The following is a 20,376-nucleotide window of genomic DNA, read 5'->3' as shown; positions in this document are numbered from 1 at the left end:
AGAACAGGCAGCTGTCTGGGGGGGGAGTTCTTGTTTCAGTGGTGTGCTTTGGGGAACGTGTGTGTTTTACCTTGTGGAGAGCATGGTTTGGCATCTGTGTCCAGTTATGGTGGGTATGGGATTGCATGTTTTGGAGAGGATGCCCGTTGGATAAGGTGGGTCCAATCTCAACCTGTTTTTCTTTCTCAGGTCATGTAGAAGAGCAGATTTAATGTGAAGATGGGACTCTTGGTGTTTATGCGTAACCTGCTGCTAGCCCTCTGCCTCTTTCTGGTACTGGGATTTCTGTACTATTCTGCCTGGAAGTTGCACCTTCTCAGATGGGAGGATTCAAGTAAGTAGGAGCACGGTGCAACTGTTTCTGGGCTCCCGAAACTGTCTGTTAAATAGTTGCAATAGTGGTGAGGTGGTTCTGATTTAGTAGTATTAGAGGGATGTGATTAAGCCCACTCAAATGCTAGAGCTTTTAGCATGCTTAAGGGGTCGAATTTGTGACTACCTAATGCTCTTTATGGCTTTACTTTTATTACTGGGTACAAGAGCAGGTTCATGCTTTATAAATCTAGTGTTAGATATTCGGTTCTTGGAATATTCTGTTAGTTTATGATTCCTAATTGTCAAAATAGAGAGTTTATATTTTGAGGCTTTTGCTTCCTGAATCTTCTGTATATTTTAAAATATCGGAGACAAGTTTGGGTTTTTTCCTCTGGTGAATTTTGATTTCTTTCTGCATGTGCTGGTTATCTCATCATCTTACTTTGTCCTTCAGAAATCCTCGTTTTCCACTTATCTTCCATGTTGTTATCTGCCAACTCTCTGTCATCTAAAGGATGTCTCTCAACCTTTTTAAGTCCAAAGAGACATCTGACCACACTGAATACAATCTGAGGATTGTACTGTGCAGTGAGGCCGTAGAAGGTTACAGTTGCAGTGACAGAAATTAGGCTGAGGTTTGATTGCTCAGTTGCTGCTCTTATTTTAGTTTGTGTTGATTTTGCCTGCATGCAAGAACTATTTATTGAAAATATAAAAACAAGAAAACAATTCCCTCCTCTACCCCCTTGCCCAAAACACAAGCCAGCCTTCCTTGCAGCTGTTCACAGGCTGTTTCAGATGTTTCAGAGCTGACTGTTGCTCCCTGGATCAGCAGCTGAGAAACACTGATCCAGAACTGACAAGAAGCTGCTGGTCAAATTTCTTCTTCACTGTATTGCGTTTCTCTCCATGCTGATAGAGGTTTCTGCTGCAATATTTCTTAAACTTAGCATTTTTCTACCTCTACATGCTCCAAATCTGCTGTTATGTGCTCTTAAGGAGTTTTGCATGATGACAGATGATGACTTGGATATGACACTTGTGTTGATGCACTGATTTTGAGAGGAGAAAAGGTGCTTTGGACTAGAACAGGTATTGTAAGATTAAATTTGTAAAGGGAGATGCATAGTGTCTTTCTGAGCAGGGATTTTTTTTCTTCAGGTTTGTGCTTCAGAGAGGGAGTTAAAAATCTTGATTATGACTTTCTGAAAAGTAGCACTTTTGTTGACAAGGTGTAGAAAATCCTTCCTGCATGAAAATAAGTACAGTTGTGATTAAAAGAACAGTTTTGCCACATCTGCTACTTACTTGATGATATGTTATGAAGTTATACCATCTGCCATCCTTTACTTCCTTCATGCCACCAGGAAATCATGTTGGACTTCCCAAAGCCTGCAAAAAACCCTTCATGCCACAACTTGTGTGTGATCTTTGTTACAAATGAAGAAGCAGCTGTGTGTTTGTGTGTTATACACCAAGGTGCTGGGGAGGGTTCTAACTTTATCCAATCCTCTTTGGATTTTGTGCCTTTAGCTTTGTGTGCCATTTGTTATTTTACATCATGTCAGTCCCTGGGGAGTTTTGTGGTAACTTCGGGTTGCAATGCAGTGTTGCAAATCTGTGTGCAGATGCTGTGGATCTCTATAAATGGAACACTTTTACCTAGAAAGATCTCTTAAGTTGCAGCCTAGTTAGAGTGATTTCTGTTCAGTGCATTGTCTGTTTTTGGATACTCAGGATGTTCTGATAGGGAGCACTGTGTGGTAACACAGCAGACCTTTGGTTTTGTATGTGTCTCTCTTTTTCTAATCTTTTGTGTAAAATGTGTTGTCCATTTATTGTTCTAAGTTGCAGTGCTTGCATTAAGCTTCTTCAGCATGTACAAAGCAATGATGCTGGCTTGAAGATTTAGCTTACTGTTCTTTATCAAATGTCACAATTGATGCAGGATATACTGTTGTTCCTTCTAGACAGTTTTGTAGATTGTGTCTTAAATATCGGATGAAGTTCCTTGAAATATTAGCATAAGCAGCAGTCTAGTGTAAAGGGGCAAATGTTACTTTTGAAACAGTAAAGATAGTACCTGTTTTCAGTTGGTCTTCAGAGTTTTGTATGTATCAAAACCCTTTTTATTTATTGTGTAATTTAACACAGGAGGAAGTTATGCAAATTTAAAGTAGAAATTTAAAAGCCCATATTGGGAAACTTGATATGAAGAGTTAACATTAAGCTTCTATAAATTAGCATTTGGAAGCTAACAAATGACGGATTTGAATTGACTTGTTTAACTATGATTAGGCTTCCTTGAGAATGTGTAATATGATACAATGTATAATGGGGCAGTTATACTTTGTATTTACTGAAGGGGAGCCTTGCCAGGTTAAGTGCATGAGAGAGGTGGTGCGAGATAACTGTTGTGGTTTTATTTCCTGAATTACAGCACAGTGCATGACCTTGTAAATTTCCTTCCTTAAGACTGATATGATAATGCTGATGTCTCCAAAAGCAAAACTAGGTCAGATGTGTTAATTTTTGGGTCCTTAATAATCAAAGATTATTGATTTTGTGTGAGTTATCTTCTATTACAGCATTTTTGCTTTTTTTGTGACCAGTGTCTTTCATCTGTTTAATAGTGACTCCCTAGCTTCAGCAGTGACATTCATCTTTGTTCTGTTCTTTGTGCTAGAGGAGGCATGAAACTAAGCTGATCCTGACACCTGACACCCTTGCAATCTCTTCAGAGACTGGTTTTAGTAAACTTGACACCTGTGTTTAATAATGGAAACAAACAAATTTGTTGTAGAGTATGGTGGAAAACACTTGATCTGCTTATTTGCTGCTTATGTAGTTTGTTCACTTAATATTTTAGAAGATGCCTGTGTATATCCAATTGCATGCATTGGATGAATTTGAATAGTCTCCCTGACATTTGGATGTTTGTGTATTTAGCTGCTAAAGTAAATGAATAGCTAAATTATTTTGTTTATATGTACATCTGACCTCTACAAGAAAGGAGGTTAAACTGGAAATAGACCGAAAGATACACATCAATGTTTCTCTTAGTGTTCCCTTAACATTAAATGTTCTCCACTTAATGTTAAATCTGCCCTCCTTGAGTGATGCCTTAGTGAGTACTGTGAGATTATTCTCCTTGCTGTGTGACTCTACACCTTGCCAAAATAAAAGGAGAATAGGAACTAGTTAATTCTCTAAGGCTTATCTCTACTGTGACAAGAATAGATTGAATTTGGCTAATGTGAACTAATTAACATTGAATTAAGTTCAACTGTTTCTTCCATTCAAGAGAAACCTTCAGTGATTGCTACCCCTCTCTCATCCTTTTAGTGAGTATTATGACTGGCTACTCTTCCCCCAAGCCTTGTTTCATGTCGGTGGCAGTATATTGTTAGTTCTCAGAGCAGCAGCAAAGTACAAAAATAAGGAGTGTAACACTGAATGCAGGAGGGCCCTTGAGTTCTGGTGACTGTTGGGGGTATATGAGCAGGATTTAGGACAGAGGTAAGATTTCCTTTTTCTCTTTCCTGATGTTTGTAATGCAGCTTCAGTCTCTGACAGTAGCGGTAAGAGATGTGCACCGTCCCTGCACGTTCTTCCCAGACAGGAAGTAACGGTGGATTCCACAGCCCTCTGATGAAGTGTCAAGTTGCACGGAGGTGTGTTGAGCACGTAGAACTGACAATGTGATGTGGGAGACAAACAAGGAAATGAATAGTTTGTAATCAGGTTTAGCTGTCCTGAAAATTCCAGAAGGAACTTAGAGGAGCAAATAATGGTACCGCTGTTCTTTGTGTTTCTGGACACTTGGTTGTCAGAGAATTGGTATATTGCTTGCATAGTAATGGTAGTGATAGGAGCAGGCTTTGAAGGTCTGAGACATGCAATGCAGCCTCCTTCCTAGTAACTTCCCATCCTATTCCTTCCCCTTCCCTGATACGTTTGGCTCTGAGGAGGAAGGAAGATGTTCTCTGCCAGTGAAAAGATCCAGCTCATGGGATGGTGCACTGTTCTTTGAAAAGTGTGGTGGGAGATGGAATCTTGCTGACAGGCCCTCCTAGGTTTGCTTTATCAGCTTGGAGAAATGCATTTTTATGCATAGCAAATTTAATATTGATGTGTGTTACTTAACCTGATACCTGTATAGCTGATTTTGCAACTTCAAAATGAATGTGTTGTAAGGAAGAAGTGATTCCATTTAAAAGCATCCTGGCAATGGAAATATTGGACTCGTTCCCCCAAGGCAGCTTTTTCTTTTTCCCTCTCTCTCAAAGTATTGAAATATACTTGGGACTACGATGAGCCTGATGGGCCCCTTCCAACTCAGCATATTCTACAGCTCTGTGATTCTGTCTATTGAACTAATTTTAAGAAATATATACTCTACATGAAGTACTTCTGCCAAAACCCACGTTAATACAATTTGAGCTTGTCAGTTTGAATGTGGTTTTTGAAACATCTCCAGGTATGTTCTGTTGATGTCTCCTTAAAAAAATAAAGTCACTATTCTGTCATCTGTTGCTTTATGTTATTTTCAACTCTAATTCTGGAAAGGCAGCCGGAGAGATAAAGCTTTGGGAAGAGATTTTCCAAAGGTATTTCAGGACCCTTATCCTTTTTTTTTTTTTTTTTTTTTTTAAATGTCTGTTTCCAAGGGAACTGAGGAGACATAAACAGGCAAAACTGACTCACTTCTGGTTGCAGGTTTTTAGTCTGCTTGCATTTCCATGGAAACCGGTCACACACCAAAAATGCTAAATTAATCAAAAGCAATCAAACCATTATTAATAATATAAATACTGGTTTATCTCTTTCAAAGTGAAATGGTACTTTAGTCAATTCTTGTATTAGGGTCTAACAATGTTCTGAAGAAATGGACCTTCTTGCAAGGGTTTGGAACTTGCATGCTGTTTCTCAGGTGGCTAAAGCCTCATGGGTGTGTGGTGGTATCCAGGGTGGGTACGGCTGTTTTGTCTTGGGTTACTGGGGGTGTCATTTGTTCTGCGTCAAGGGAGTGGATCTTATGTACACTGACATCTGACTTCCTTCTCTTCTTTGTTTAATGAAGAACCAATGTAAAGACATTTAGTCGGTGTATGAGCAACTAGGCCATGGAGACAAACTTGTCCTCTGTGGAGAGAGTCACGTAATGGTTTTGTGTTCTGCTGTGACTGTCCTACTTGCCTTTGCCAGAAGATGGGAATGCAGGAGTGCTCCTATAAAAAATAACAACTCTGGGCCAGCTCAGCTTGGCACTGGGAATATAAATCTGATGAAAGGGGGTTGAGCTGGGATGGCTGAATTAATGGTTAGGTGGCTGAGGGAGCATATTTTTTTACAAGGCACTCACAGTGCTTTTGTGAGGGGTGGCAAGCAAATGGTGATGGTAACCATTTTAATTTTTCTCTCTCTATGGCGTTAACTTTAGCGGGATATGTGTGTGTGTGTATTCTTTAAAGTAGACTTTATTGCTGTTGCCTCTGCTTCCCAGGCTGGAAAGCCTGAGAGCCTAACCTTGTGGGCATTACTTTTTTAGAAAAGACTGCTTTGGACAGTATTGTGCAGCACTCTAAGCTTCCTGAAACAGTTGCTTTTTTTGTTTGTTTTTTTTTGGCTTTGAAGGAAGAGACTGGGTATGGCACTGAGATGGATTATTGTGGATTATGTAATGTTTGAGTTATTAGTAACTTCAAGGTTTGTTTCATCTACTCAGCTGTAGTATGTGTTAGTGCTGTACTTTCTGCACCAAAATTGAGAACAAATGTTTAGAAAGTTCTCATAACATGGATCCAGCTATAGTTTTAAGGGTGTCTTTGCTAGTTTTCAGATGCTTTAGGGATTTGAGGATCACAGTGATGCTTTTCTGAAATGCTAAAAATAGCAAGTTATGAATCTTATTGAGGCAGCAGTGAATACTAGAAAGAAAGATGTAAAAATAGACGTTAAAATGAGTTGTAGCATAACTTTTCTAAGACTTCTCATGTTGGGCTGTAGTATTCCACTTGTGTTCAGCTTGAAACTTAAAGCTATAGTGTACTAACTATGGTGGATAATCCTCTTATCTGTGCAGAACACAGGAAAAATGGGTTTGGTGCCCAGAAATTGTCACTGCTCAAGTTACTTCGTGCTCCCTCTTAGCCTGCCAGAATAAGGAGCATGGCTAAACCTGCAGCAACTCCAGGACACTCAGTTGTGGTAGTATCTTTCACGGCTGTGATAGTGCCAGCCATTTCTCTCTTGGCTGGAAGCTGGTGTGTGTGTGTGTTCCTGATTGCTCTTGCTCTGGCTGCTGGATGTAACCAGCTCACCCGAGGCAGCTGCCTGTGTGCCACCAGGACAGAAGACACAGTCTGCTCAGTGAATGTGAATCAGAACCTAGGAGAGTTAAAACAAAAATTAAAAAATTCATGAGTGCCTCTCTGTCTTTTAGAAGGCAGCACGACACAGGACAGACAAGGAGCACAGGGGAATGAAAGTGCCTCATCTTTTTCTGATCTGTTACTGTCAATTTAGTGAAATACCCAGCGTTACTTTGTGACCCTGCTGTGTCTCCAGGAGTTCTGAGTGCTGCTATAATGTTAACAGTGCAGGACAAAACTCTGCAGGGGCAACGGGAAATGCTGCATGACAGAGCTGTTGAGAGAGGGAGCAAGTATGATGTGCCTTGTGCTTGGGATTTCTCCTGAGGAGGAAACTCCCTGAACACTCTTCTGGTTTTAGGAACATATAAGGAGCATTTTAGTGAAGGGCATTAAGGGCATAGCACTGTAAGCATGTTGTGGAGGGGTGGCTATAATACTGTACTTGTACTATCTTCATTTTGGCTGTTTTGGGTTACTGTTTTAGTTCTGGGCCAGTGCTGACTTTTTAGCAAGATTGAAAAGTAAGGTGCAAGAATACTTCTCCATCTCCCCACACATGGCTGGGCCTCAGGTTTGCATTTTGAAACAGTAAGTTGCTCTTGCTTCTCTTGACAGCAACTGTCCTGATGCTATTTGAGTCCCTTTCTATTTACCCCTCCTTCCATTTGTGTCATTAGCTGATGGGTACAATGGTTTAAAACAGAGTGTGGTTTTTGTTTGTTTCACTTAGTTGACCTCAACCTTAGTGTTTCACTTGCTTCACTTGCTCAACTCGTGCATTTTCTCCATGGCCTCCCCACAAATTTTTGGGAAGGGTGTGTTCCTGTAACTTTGGATGACTGAATTGGGAGAGTGTTCACAAGGAACAGTGTTCAGTGTCTTGCATGCAGCCAAAGCTGTGTCCTCTGATACAGTTTTCCAGAGGTCAAAGTCAGCAGTTTTCCATATTCTGGAAAGGTACATTGCAGTGAAAGCACTTTACCTCTGGTAGCAATTGCTCTGCAGCTGATTGCTTTCAGAGGCAAAAGGATTTATTCATCTCAGCTGACTGTGAACTCCTTAGCAATGCGTTCAGCTGGAAACAATACTTCCTTGTGAGGCCTGTCTCATCCATGTTAGTGAGTGGCTCTCTGCCTCTCCTTCTCCTTACTGTGCATCCCCTGGTGCACAAAGCACTCACCTCTGACCTGCAGCATTGCAGCACTGGATGTAGTGATTCAGGTATTGCCAGCCTTGATGGGAGCTCCCCCCCACCACTCATTTGATAAAATAGATCACACTTTTTCCATTGCGTTTGATGCAGTCAGGCTGGCTTTGGGTACCTTCTGTGACCGTTTCAATTCTGCTTCACACCAGTTCTACTGATGTTGGGACAAAGGAGGTAATTTGTGATCTGTCTCAAGTTGGACAGCTTCTGCTGCTGTGATCTGAGCATGCCCTTGGTACTGATTCTGACCGTGCCTGTCACAGTCAGGGATGTTTTTCAGAGGAGATTTTTCCTACTTTATCTTCTGTCAATATTGTCACTATAACATCTCATATTTTGTCATTGCAGTCTGGGTTTACATCACAGTGTCAGGCTGAGGCAATAAAGCAGCCAAACAACCTGGGTATGACTTGCAAGGACAAGTACACTTGGGTCATGAGGTATAGATCTCTATGAATTATGTATCTCTTCTGCACTTCAGAAGGAATGTAATTGTGCATCCAGGCAAAAATTAATTTGTTCTGTGCATGCATATCCTGAATAGATGTTTGAACCTGAGGTAGCTGATTTCAAGTGGTTACTCCTTCATGGCAGTAGGTGAGTATATTGCTCTTGTATGTAATGCTTTCCTGAGGAAGTAACAGTGTATGGGGATAGTGCCAAAATTCTAGTCAGGTACAGAAACTACAGGATGTTTCTCAACCAGTTCTTGGTATTTTGCATAACCAAAGGCCTCAACAATTCGAGAAATGTATATCTCTGAAGGTCAGAATTTAGCATTTCTTGCTAAGTTCCAAAAAAAAAAAAAAAACAACCCACAAAAAAACGAAAAAAACCCAAACAAAAAAACCAGAACAGAATGCATTAAAATCAGCGATTTCCATTTTTAAGTGCTTATAAACAAAGTGCTTATAAACATACATGTTTCTTGTCTTTCACTTTTTAAATATCACACTAGGATCCCTACTACTTTACTCAGTCCCTGTTGCAGCATGTCACTTTTCCACAGTTGTTACCTTGTGGGTCTCAGTGCTTGGATGTGTGAGTCATCAGAGCTGCAGCAGTGCAGGAAGTGTACCCCTTAATCACTCACAGAACAAAACCAGTTAATAACTACAGAAAAATTTAACTGATATCTTTTATAACTACAATGAGTGTGCACGTTCCAAGGACTATCTTCTTTCAAAGCACTATGGACAGGTGCATGTATGCTTTAAAAAAAATAGTGGTACAAGATGGCACAGAAATTAATAAAAGCTGAGTTTTCCCAACAGATGGCTTCCTACTTCTGAAGGCTTACCTTTACTGTTGCAAAGTTAATAAATTACAAGTTCAATTGCATCTTTCTGTCTCTGTTACAAATGAATCAATCTCAGAGTAGCTATAAAATACTATGTTAATATTGTTTCTCAACAGTAATTGTGCCCAGAGACCCTAATAAAAAAAATGTACTGAGACACATTTCTTAAGATGAAGGATGATGAATAGACTTGACTCAGGAAGGCAGAGGAAGCTGAGGCACAGGAAAGTCAAATTTTTCTATGTCACGCAGCAGCTCAAGGGCAGAGCTATGAATAGAATAAAGGGCTCAAGGTTTGTCATCTCAGTCCAGTTGGCCAAATGAGACTCACTGTCCTATAATTACATGTTCTACGTCTGTAGTTCGGGAGGGCAGCAATATGTTGAAATCGCTTGCTTGGGGCAGAGGTCATCTGCTGATGCTTGTAAAAACACAGGCAGTATTTCAGAGTCCTGTATTAATAATAAAGTGGTTTGCATGGGCAGTGCTGGTGGAGTGACGTAGGTACTGTAATTAGGGTATGATGTGGCTACTGTGAACTGCTGCCAGAAGCTGCCTCAGATGCATCTGTGCAAGTGCCTCCAGAACTAAGTGTACAACCTGAACTGTTGTGAATGCTGGTCTGGGGTTTCAGCCTTCAGATTTGCCTCATCAAAGGCTCTGTGCTTCATGCTTTCTAGCTGCTTCAATACCAGGGAGTATTTTTTTTTATAGTGGAAAAGTTTAATTTTGCTCTCCATACGTAAGCACAGGACTCTGTTCTTCTGTTTAAACTTTAAAAAAATATATGTTCGGGCACAGACTAAACTTCTAGAATTTCTGCTCAAACAATGAATGACTGAGCTTTCAGAAAGAGAGGAATAACGAAACAGTTCAGGCTGTTTTAACCATAGTAATCACTAATGCTCTGGGTATAATTAGGAACCTAATTACTGTGAATTTACTTGCAAAGACTTTTCAGCCTTTTGAGACTTGCCCCACACAATTCTATCAGGTTCCAAGTGGAGCATGGGCGGTTCTCCATTAAACTGCTAGGAAATTAGTAATACTGCTTTTTTCTGTTAGCACTGCTGCTATAATCTCTGTTTAAAAGTGCCTTATCTGAACAATGGAAAGGCTTTTATTATTTTTCATTATGATTCATTTTAATAGTATTTTCTATATCTTTGATTCCAGAGCCTTTGTGTTTGGGTCAGGTACTTCATTAGAAGCAAAAGCCTGAGTTAATGCAATGTAAAGATTGCAGATTGAATTACAGTGGAAAAATGTGTTTATTTTGATTGAATTTTCTAATTTTGTCTCACATTTAACAATGCTTCAAATATAGTTTGAATATTTCTAAACTTTTGAAAGATAGGTTTATGCATTGGTTTAGATTAGATTAGGAATGAGGAAGCAAATCTTCACTGTGAGGGTGGTGAGATGCTGGAACAGGTTGCCTGGAGAAGTTGTGGATCCCCCATCCCTGGAAGTGTTCAAGGCCAGGCTGGGGCATGGAGCGACCTGGTTTAGTGGAAGGTGTCCCCTGCCCACAGTGGAGGAATTGGAACTAGACGATCTTGTAAGGTTCTTTCTAACCCAAACCATTCTGTGATTGAAAAAGAGGCCTTATTCACATTAGAAAAACATTAAAGCTTCAGTACTGTATAATAATATATTACTTCTGCTTGCTGTGTATTTTATTTCCCACCAGGTTGGCTTTACAATTACAGCATATTGTATTATAAAACAGTCCTATGACTAGAAACTGTGCCATAATCTGAAGGGATTTTAGGCTGGTGTTTTTTGACCTTTGAACATCTTGTTTCTTGATGTAGTTACTAAAACTCTTTTTTTCCCCCAAGACGAATTAAAAATAGCTCATAAACTAGAGCTAAGTACTCTTCATGCTGTACTCTCCTATGCAAATTACACTTCCCATGTAAAAGGATGGGGGGATGGATGAAGGACTACAGAAATCTGATGTTGTGTAGGGGATTTGCCACTCTTCTGATACAGTCTTGACGTAGATGCAGAATTCCTTCTCAATGATTTAATGATTAACTCTGACTTGAGGAAATGGCAATTGAGCAGTGAGAAAAACCATTAGGGTAAGGGCAAAAAAGTTGGTATTAGGAAGTTCACTCGTTTCCAGAAAACTTTATAATTGTAGCATAAAAAAGAGCTAAGATAAGAATTTTTTACTGCAGACTTTAATGTCCTTTCAGGAATTTAGGGCTACTTTGATTGTGTTTATTAATATGCAAATATGTGGTCAAAAGGTTTGAAAAAACCCCCACACCATCTTGGCCGTTGTGTATTAATTGCTGATTTTGACATAATTTTGTAGTAGTGTAAGTATATTTTGCTCAGCAGTCGTGTGTTTGTTTGTGCCTTTGCAGGAATGGAATTACCCCATAAGTAGCTTTACTTATCCTTGTCCCCATTCTGTGTTAACTAATCTTGTGATGGTTTCTTTCTTCAAGGACCTGTTTATAAAAATGTCTGAGATGGCTACATGAAAAATTTGTACCTCTTCCTGTGTGAGCGGTTTTATTTCTTGTTTTATACTTGTCTGTTTCTATAAGCAGTGATTTTAATTTTTTTATATTTTTAAGGCACATCATGCCTCATACTTAAAGTAAAAGTTGCATGGAATTTTTTGTGAGGAATTAAGTTTTTTTGCCTGATTCTGTACTCCTATTTTTTTTTCCCCAGTTAAATACTTCAGTCTTTGTAAAGACTAAATAACATGACAGAGTAGGTAATGTGAAATGGAATTGCCGTGCTGGAAAGTTTCTGCTGAGCTCCTGGCTAAGTAGTTTCTGCTCCTTTGGCTTGCGTTCAGACATTCTAAAAAACTTGTTTGTGTAGTGAATTGGTCCAGGGAACTGATATAGTGTGAAAATACAGAGGCCTTCTCTTCCCTCTCCCTCCAGCTCTTTAGGAAATGTTATTTTTAATCCATCCCGGCCAGAGCGACGTGCCTAGCTCAGGATTTTTGCTGGAACATCGCGGAGCCCCCCCGGCGAGGAAGGAAGGGGAGGCTGCAGAGGCGCCCGGGCACCGCGCGGGGGCAGCAGAGCCCCGGCGCTCCCGCCCGTCACGGCCGCGGCAAAGATGCTGGGGAAATAAAGCACGAAAAACCCCACAAACAAAAACTCAGAGCTTCCTTATTTCCTTCGCGGTTACAGACTGCCATCTGCCATCCCCCAGGTGAACATTAAGAAAACCTTCCATGGAGTAATTTGGTTTTACAGTAACTCAATTGGGAGAAACCTTGCTATTTATATCTACTTATATTTAACAGTCCACTGCTGTTGCCCATAGCTATTTTCATAATCTGATTAAGTCCCATCTTGTGACAAATTTCTGGTTTTGTCTCCTAACACTCCTGTTCAGAAGGTCTTTCCTAATCAATGGAGTATTTTTCTTTTACATTTAGATGAAATTCTGTATTTGCCCAACGAATCTGGAGAGATTACAGAGGAATGTAAGGTTTCAAGTATCATGTTTGTATTATTGCAGGGATAAGAAAATACAGAAAAATCTAAAATTCTTAGGAAGTCAGACTTTGTTACTTCATTTATTTACAAACAGCTTGTTCTATTTAAAGAACTTCTGCCAGCTGAGGAGAGGGAAGAAAAGTTCTTACTATTTAATCTTATCTAATGGGTTGGTGCTGTGGAGAAAATCTGGATGCTTCTAATCCTGAAAAATTGGAAGATCCAGAAAATCTGCAGATCTTTCTGCAGAGGTTGAAGCGGAGGAGGAGATCATGGACACATTTGAAAATTTGAATTGCTTTTCATCAGGTAGAATTTATATGGGAACTGAAGAAGAAAATTTGCTGGAGTCCTCTGACAAGTGATGATGGCACGTTTATAATTTTTGAAACAGCTACTGCTCATAGTTTCATGTACTTTAAAGAAAGAAGTAAAATAAAAATGCTGGGAGACAAGTTTGTGTTGAGAAGCACATCTGTTGTATATGTCTCATGTTTCAGGGCAAAATCTGTATAGGTAAATCCTGCCCCTGATCAGCCCAGAGGCACAAGCAGCAGGATGTCTCAGAAAACTCAGTGGGGTTAGTAGGTACTGTTGTTTCTCCCATCCCATTCTCCTATCTTCCTGCAATGTGTGACCTTTGGTTTCCTGAGACAGGTAGGTTATCTTTTCACATAATAGTGCCTGTTAAGACTTCATGACATAAACTTGTCTGGCTACTTTGCAAACCTGTATAAGAACTTCTGTTACCGTCTTCACATGGTATTGAGCTTCCCAGACTAATGATCTTGTGTGAAAAAGCACCCCTAAAGCCTAGTTAAAACACAAATGAGTTAAGAAGATGGAGAAATAATTAATTTTTCTAGAAATGTTTGATAAAATTGCCCTAAGTGAATGGCAAAGTATTCTATGTGTTTTTTAAAAAGGTGATTAAGAAGACAGGGTAGTGAATGTTTAACTCTGGATAGAAATTACAATGAGACTCTTAAGATCTTACCTGGGTTCAGAAGATAATTTAGTATCTTCACGGAAGTTGGAAAGACTAAGAATGTGTGACTAACCAAGATTTTAGAAAGCCAGATTAGGAAGGAGAATGAATAGTATTTCAAAATATTAAACAGATTTATGTGAACTTACTCAGAAAGAAATATATTGTAATTGAAGCTGTGCTCTTCCAAATGTTTCCTATGTTGTAAGCACCTGAAAGATTAAGTGCACATACTGCATTATTTCTTTGAAAGCAACTAATCTTTGTACTTCTTAGATTTGCACATGGTAACTGTTGACATGAGATCAGCTTGAAGATGAAAGTAGATTTATTCTAGCAAAGCAGGGTGAGATTGCGAATTAGTCTTGGGAAATATTCAGAATTAGCCATATTCATAAACAGAAATATTAGAAATATTCAGAATCTCCATCTCTATTCTGTTGTTTAAAGCAGAATTTTTTTTGCTTCTCTCACCTGAGTTATTTGTGTATTTCTCTCTGATTCCATTTAACCATTATCATTGCAGGCTTAGTAGTAAAAAGAGCTCTTTTACTAAAGGTAACTGCATTACGCTCTTACATTTGTGTGCCTACATGTGTAATGTGTAAAGAGTGGGGAAAAGAACCCTTTCCATCTTATATTATGTGTCCAGATATGGTAAGTTAGAGGAAAATAAATCTACGTGGATTAGTTTTAATGTCCAATTCTTTCAGGTTTAAAATACCTTTAAAAAATCTGAAGGGTTTTTAAGAATAGAGCAAGACTTTGCAAAATTAGAGGATAGCACTAGTTGGAAGGAATGTAACAAAACTTCCAGTCCAACCTCCTGGTCAAAGCAGCATCAATTGTTAGCTGAGACCAAGTCTTTATCCAGTCAGGTTTTGAAAACTTCCAAGAATGGGGACTGCACAACCTTTCTGTACAGTCTTTTCCAATGCTTCACTGTCTTCATGGTGAACAGACTTTTCTTTACATCCAACAGTCCAAACCTCTCATTTCAACTTCTGCCCACTGCCTCTCATTATCCCACCACGCAGCACTTCGGGAACCAGGCTCCACTTTCTCAGGAGCTTCCTGCAGGTGCCGGAGGGCTGCCTTTTGGCCTCCAGGTGCTGTCCTCTGCATGCTAAACAAGCTCATTGCCTCAGTCCCTCCTCACAGGCATTGTGTAAGTGCCCTGGTGTTTGATCGTCTGCACAATCCCTTGTTTGTCTGTAGCCCTCACTAGAGACCAGGCATGATGTAGTAGAACAGAGGGTTCATTGTCATTTGGAGTGGTTTGGAGTTTTTTTATATTTGGGTATCCCTCTACCCCTTGTTCTAAACCTTTTTGCTGTTTTATGTCAGTTAAATCATTCTGTATACTTTTGGGTATTGTGAAAAACGAGGTTCACTCTCCTGTGAGAATTTAAAGAGTTTAATACAAAGACAATAAGAGACACATAAAATAAAGCAAAGGGATAATGGCCGGGTGCCTTGGCGTTCTGCCAAGAGCACACCTGATGCTCGAGGTGAGTCCTTTTTATACCATTTTTACTGTCTGTTCTCTATTCATATTAAAACTTTTCCAGGAACTGTTCTGCATGGCCACTCCTTGGTTCTGCCTTTTTAGAGCATGCGTAGTCTTCTGCCTTGCGGTTTTTTTCCTTTTGATTCTTGGGGTTGGGCCCGCTAGGTAAGAGTCGATGGGAGGGTGGATCTCTTAATTCTCCAGACAGTCAGGGCTGATTGCAGCTTTGGGCCTCTTTGCCCCCCCGGCAGAGCCGTGATTGTGGCTCTCTGTGGGCCTCTTTGCCCCCCGGGCAGAGCGGTGATAAGGACTCTCGGACCCTCCTGGCCGCCCGTTCTCCGGGCGGAGCAGCCTTTGGGCCCTTTTGTTCTCTGGACAAAGTGTTGATCAGCAGCTTCTCGGGCCTCATCCTCTGCTCGCTTGGAGGTTATCTTACTTGCTCACACTTGCTAACATTCTTGCTAAAACGAGAGAAAACTACATCCACACAGCAAAAAGCATTTCTAACATTATGTAATATCTACCTTAATACTTTGCGAGAAGCCAATACTATAATACATGTTTATAACAGTATGTCACCTTCTGTTTCAGACACCTCTTTATTGTGCATTTGTTGCACTGGAGGTGCTCATATTGGAGTTTGTTGAAGAAATGCAAGATCAATGAAGGGACAATTAATATGGAATGTACAGTATTGAATGTATTGAATATGCAATAACAATTTAGGTATTGATGTTGCTGCTTCAAAGGCCTTTTGCTTCTCAAGAGCATCAGTCCAAAAGCAGTCACTTTTAAGGGAGAATAGAACAGAGTGATGAGTAGAAAAACAGATTTAAGGCACCAGGCACCCTCTCTGGGCAACCTGTTCCATTGTGCTCTGGTAGAGACATTTTTCCTAATGTCCAGTCAGAACATCCTAATCTGTAATTTATGGCCATTGTCACTTCCTTCCCCTGAAGGACTCACAGGAGGGAGTGGGAATTGAGCATGTGTTCCATATGCCCACACTTTGTTTTTTGGTTTATAATTGTAGATTTAAAGGGAAGACCAGAAGACAGTGTGAGAAGTAATTACCAAACTAATCATGGCTGTCTCTTGAAATTTCAGAACTCAACAGATGAGAAGGTCATTGAGGAAAGGCAGTGGCTGTTTGTGCAATACTACTGATTTAGGCTCTGAGTGCTTGACACACAGCTGTTCAGTAAGCTTGGGATAACAAAGAACTGTTTGAAAGAGGATGGCTGTTACTGACTGCTGTGTAATCAGAAGCTGAAGACTCATGTGAAGATGATGGTTGCAAGGGGGGCCATGTGTGTTGTAATTGGTTCCCTCTGGGGAAGGCAGTGCTGCTGAAAATAGCTGGATTGGGTGTGAACACTGCTGCATTTTAATGACTTGTGCTGCTGCCAGCTATTAATGATAGGCACGTCTGGATTGTGACTAAAAATGTGGAAATATTTGGAGTGTTGAACATGGGTTTGATCATTATTGAAGTGACTATAAATTTGGTTCGCAGCCCGTTTTAGAAGGAGTTGGGCACTGCAATGTGTTGCATCCAAAAGCAGTAGTATCCTTAAAATCTCCCTTGTGTACTTGAGTTTGGTTTTACTAATCCTTTTGAGCATTTGTATTGCTTATTCGATCCTGTATCAACTTTCTACACATTTCTTCAATTCAATATTCTTCAAGTTCTGCGGTTCCTGGTGTAGCACAGATGTTGTTTTCCAAACTGTTTTTGAGGTAGTTTATTTTTTCAGTCCGGCATCCACACTAAGCTGTTTAAATTTCTCCCATGAATTGCTTCATTGATTCAAAACTCTGTGGTATAGGAACACTGGAGCTATTTCATTAGTTGTGCAGTAAGATATGTGCTGGTGGCAACCACAGTGTTGTATGTTGTTGATTCATCTCCCTTTTGAGTCCTTTTAGCCATTGCACACAGTTGTCTGTCTGCCTGCAGTGACTGCACCAACAGCAGTGGTTGTCTCTTCCTCATAGCAGCTCCACTTACTGTCCTTGAAAGGTGAGATTTCCAGTGCTACTAATACGTAACAACTGCCATAATTTCTTTTCTTTTAGTACGAGTTGAGACGTAAGTGTACTCCTCTTCTAGGATATTTTGTCTTACAGTATTTTTTATAAGTTCCTCCTAGTGTGTGCCTGGGTACACTTTATAGCACATTTTAATTAAAAAACGTTATTTGTGGTATTTCCTTTGTCCGTGCCCAGTGGGAGTTAGTGGAATGGATATTTCCAGAAGGCTTCATTTTGCATTGATTGGTGGGTGGTTCCCTTCCTGCATCCTGTACAGTGTGAAACCTCATCTCTGGAATGTCTATCTGGTCCAATAAAATGTTTGGGGACTGCAGTTACATGGAGTCATGTGGGGTATAAATCCCCTGCAATTGCACGTTGAACGTTTGGCTCTGACAGGATTATAAACATGTGGAGATGCTTGCATATTGCAAGATTCATCTTGAAGTTAGGAGCAAATCCATGTTAATAATTTTTAATTTCTCTTTTCTTCCATGTGTTTCTCCATCAAGGCATATGTTTTTTGGCTTCTCTTAAAGGGCAAGCTTGAACAAGTCTCAAATTTCTAGATGGATGTTGGGCAACTGTACTGAGAAAGAAGTTACACTGTTGTGATTGTAACCTTCTTAGGACTTGGGTTGTATCGAAGAATAACGTTTCTTTGGCCATAAAGCAGAAGCCTCCTTATTGCTGTCCTAATGCTAAAAATAGTTGAACATTAATTTTCTTTTTTTTTTAAATCACAGACAGCAGCAAGATATGAGAATAGCAGTCCTGAACAGTCAGTCTGTAGGTAAGCAAGGGATGGTGCTAAGTTCCAAAAGAATTATTTAAGTTTTGAAAAAAAAAAAATTAGTATTTATTTTTAACTTGTTTTCATATTTTTATGTTAGGTACCTCAGTGCTGTTATCTTGCATTTTTGTAGTCCTGGCACTCTGTCATTTAGTTCAGCTACCTCACTGGCATTAAGAAACAATGGGGAGCGAGCCGGAAGTACAAGGCAGTTTCCTTTCCTTCTGTATAAAATTTAGATACTTTCTAAGATACTTGAGTAAATATGTAATTTGTAAACTGATTGTCTTATGCTTTTATAAAGTGTAGATTAATATACTTGATTTCTAGTACTGTGTGTTTTCTTGATTATCTGATCTTAAATATTACTAGCTGTTTTAGAAGTTGTATATTTTAATAATGGCTATTCAAAATGTTTTCCTTCATGGGAAATTGTAGCAAATAGCACTGGAAAGAACTACAGGAGGTCTTTCTCTAGGCCTTTAGAAACAATATTTTTAACATCATTTTATGCCAACATATGTCATAAGTACTCTATAAAATCTAATCATGGAAACTGGGACAATCTGTCCTAGTGCTTAATTGTTCTTCCCTCTAGACAAATTTTTCCTCATGTCTACTCATAATCACTTTGGCCACAATGCAGTCAATTGCAAGCTTTTCTTACTTTCACCCTCTCTTGTTTTAATTTTCCTTCTCCCCGCAACATGTATTTATGAATTTTAAATTAGTTGACAAGCTTCTTGCAGTCTTATTTTCTTCAAATTTGGGCTTTATAATCTTTCTATTGTAGTATTTAAAAAAAAATATGATCATTGTTACTTCTAAATATCCTATAACGTGTGTGTGTTTCTTGGAGTGTGGTACTCCATCATGTATTTCTTTGGAGGCTCTGTCTTTATGAGTGGAATAGAAAAATGTGGTTTGCAGTTGTGCTCTAGTTCATGCTTTTCAGTGCAAAGACTTTGGGGTTTCAGTATTGTGGTGCCAATTCAGATCAGCCTGCTGCTCACTATAACTCATTACAACACCACTGAGTCCCCTTGGAAGTACTTTGCTCCCTTGCCAAGATCAAATATTTGTATACTTGCCACACACTTGGAAGTCATGTTGCTGTGAAATGTATGAAAATGCGGTTCTAAGTCTGCTCTGATGGAAAGACATGAAACCATCTTTGAAGCTTCAAAGTTGTGTCCTTTGGTCAAAGGTTGTCTCCCATCGCTGTCTCCCATTGCTTCAGAAGAAGACACTGAACTGTGTGGAAGTGTTGTGTTGACAATATAGTTAAGAACAACATGTTTTGTTGGGTTTCTTTTGGTTTCAAGCTCTGTAGACATTTTCTGTTGTGTCACCCTGCCCTGAAAGCTTTTGAGATCAGGCAGTAGAGGTTTCTTTTCCATTGCAAGTTGTACAAGTTTGTTTCTTCTCTGTACTGAAGGAGTTCTATTTTATTTATTTTTTTTTCTGTAGTTCTGGATTATACTTCAGTGTATTCATTCACAGTTCAATTCTGGCACAGTCATCTTAACCGTGTAATCTAGTTAGAGCATTCCTTGCTCTTGTATGTCTCTTCCTCCTTGTGCTTGTTCATTCAGGCTGCCTGTGGTGAGATGCCTGTGCTGCAATTCACACTTGTGGGCATTTTTTCCCCTTTAGTGCTCATACAATCTGTGCTTATCCTCCCTCACCTTGCCTTCCACATGAAGGGAGAAGAACAGTAGCACGCCCAGTTTCTGAATTTCTCTGCCAGTGAAGATCATCAGCTGGACACTGTGAGGGTGGTGTCTCCTCGTGTTCAGGGCTTTTGCTGAAGCTTCACAGTGACCCTGCGTGGATGGGTCTGGAATCTTCACCACAAGAGAAGCCTTCAGGACTCTCTGCTTCACCTCTCTGTTTCTGCTTTTTCTGTGCTGATCTGCAGTGTGATGGTCCTTTTTCCAGCATGGGGATGGGTGGTGGGTTATCATAGGATATCAGAAATACAGGAGTCTTCCTGTGTTGTTACCCCTGAGGCCATTTGCCAGGTGGGATGTAGCCTTCAAGTTGTGTCATGGGTTAGCAAGCATAGTCCGGGAAGTGATGTTCTTGCTAAGGGGTGCTTACAGCTTCCTCTGTGACTTGACAGAACCTATCAGCTGGCCAGTTTGAATATGGACAATTCTTTAAGCCACTTAAAATTGTGATCCACACTTAAGAATAGGAAACCCTGGGCAGAGCTCTGTCTTGTTTTTCCAGTGCTGGGACAGGTGGCTGCGGGCCCTGTGCAGGGGCCAGCGGGCCCGGCCCAGGCCCTGCTCGGGCCAGGCCGGGCCGGGCCACGGCCATCCTGGAGCTGAAGGGCCTGTGCGCGCCGGGGAAACCCCCCCA

The 20,376-nt window shown here is 40.2% G+C and overlaps 1 protein-coding gene across 10 annotated transcripts in view; it reads left to right on the top strand.

Moving 5' to 3' along the window:
* ST3GAL3 (ST3 beta-galactoside alpha-2,3-sialyltransferase 3) overlaps positions 1 to 20,376 on the top strand; it is a 186,752-nt gene that overhangs the window by 8,357 nt on the left and 158,019 nt on the right. For 2 of the 10 annotated variants that reach the window (XM_017743511.1, XM_017743510.1), the window contains exons 1-2: positions 224 to 334; positions 17,963 to 18,009. In XM_017743511.1, coding sequence (XP_017599000.1) covers positions 321 to 334; positions 17,963 to 18,009 — 61 coding nt within the window. In that variant the 5' untranslated portion in view covers positions 224 to 320. Of the gene's footprint in view, positions 1 to 6; positions 335 to 17,962; positions 18,010 to 20,376 lie in introns of those variants that run through there. The other 8 variants (XM_017743508.1, XM_017743506.1, XM_017743507.1 and 5 more) reach the window with 7 other exon arrangements.

Source organism: Corvus brachyrhynchos, unplaced genomic scaffold (genome assembly GCF_000691975.1).
Source record: "Corvus brachyrhynchos isolate BGI_N302 unplaced genomic scaffold, ASM69197v1 scaffold48, whole genome shotgun sequence".
Classification (NCBI taxonomy): domain Eukaryota; kingdom Metazoa; phylum Chordata; class Aves; order Passeriformes; family Corvidae; genus Corvus; species Corvus brachyrhynchos.
The sequence above is the reverse complement of the archived record's forward strand: the minus strand, read 5'-3'. Positions and strand labels throughout refer to the sequence as shown.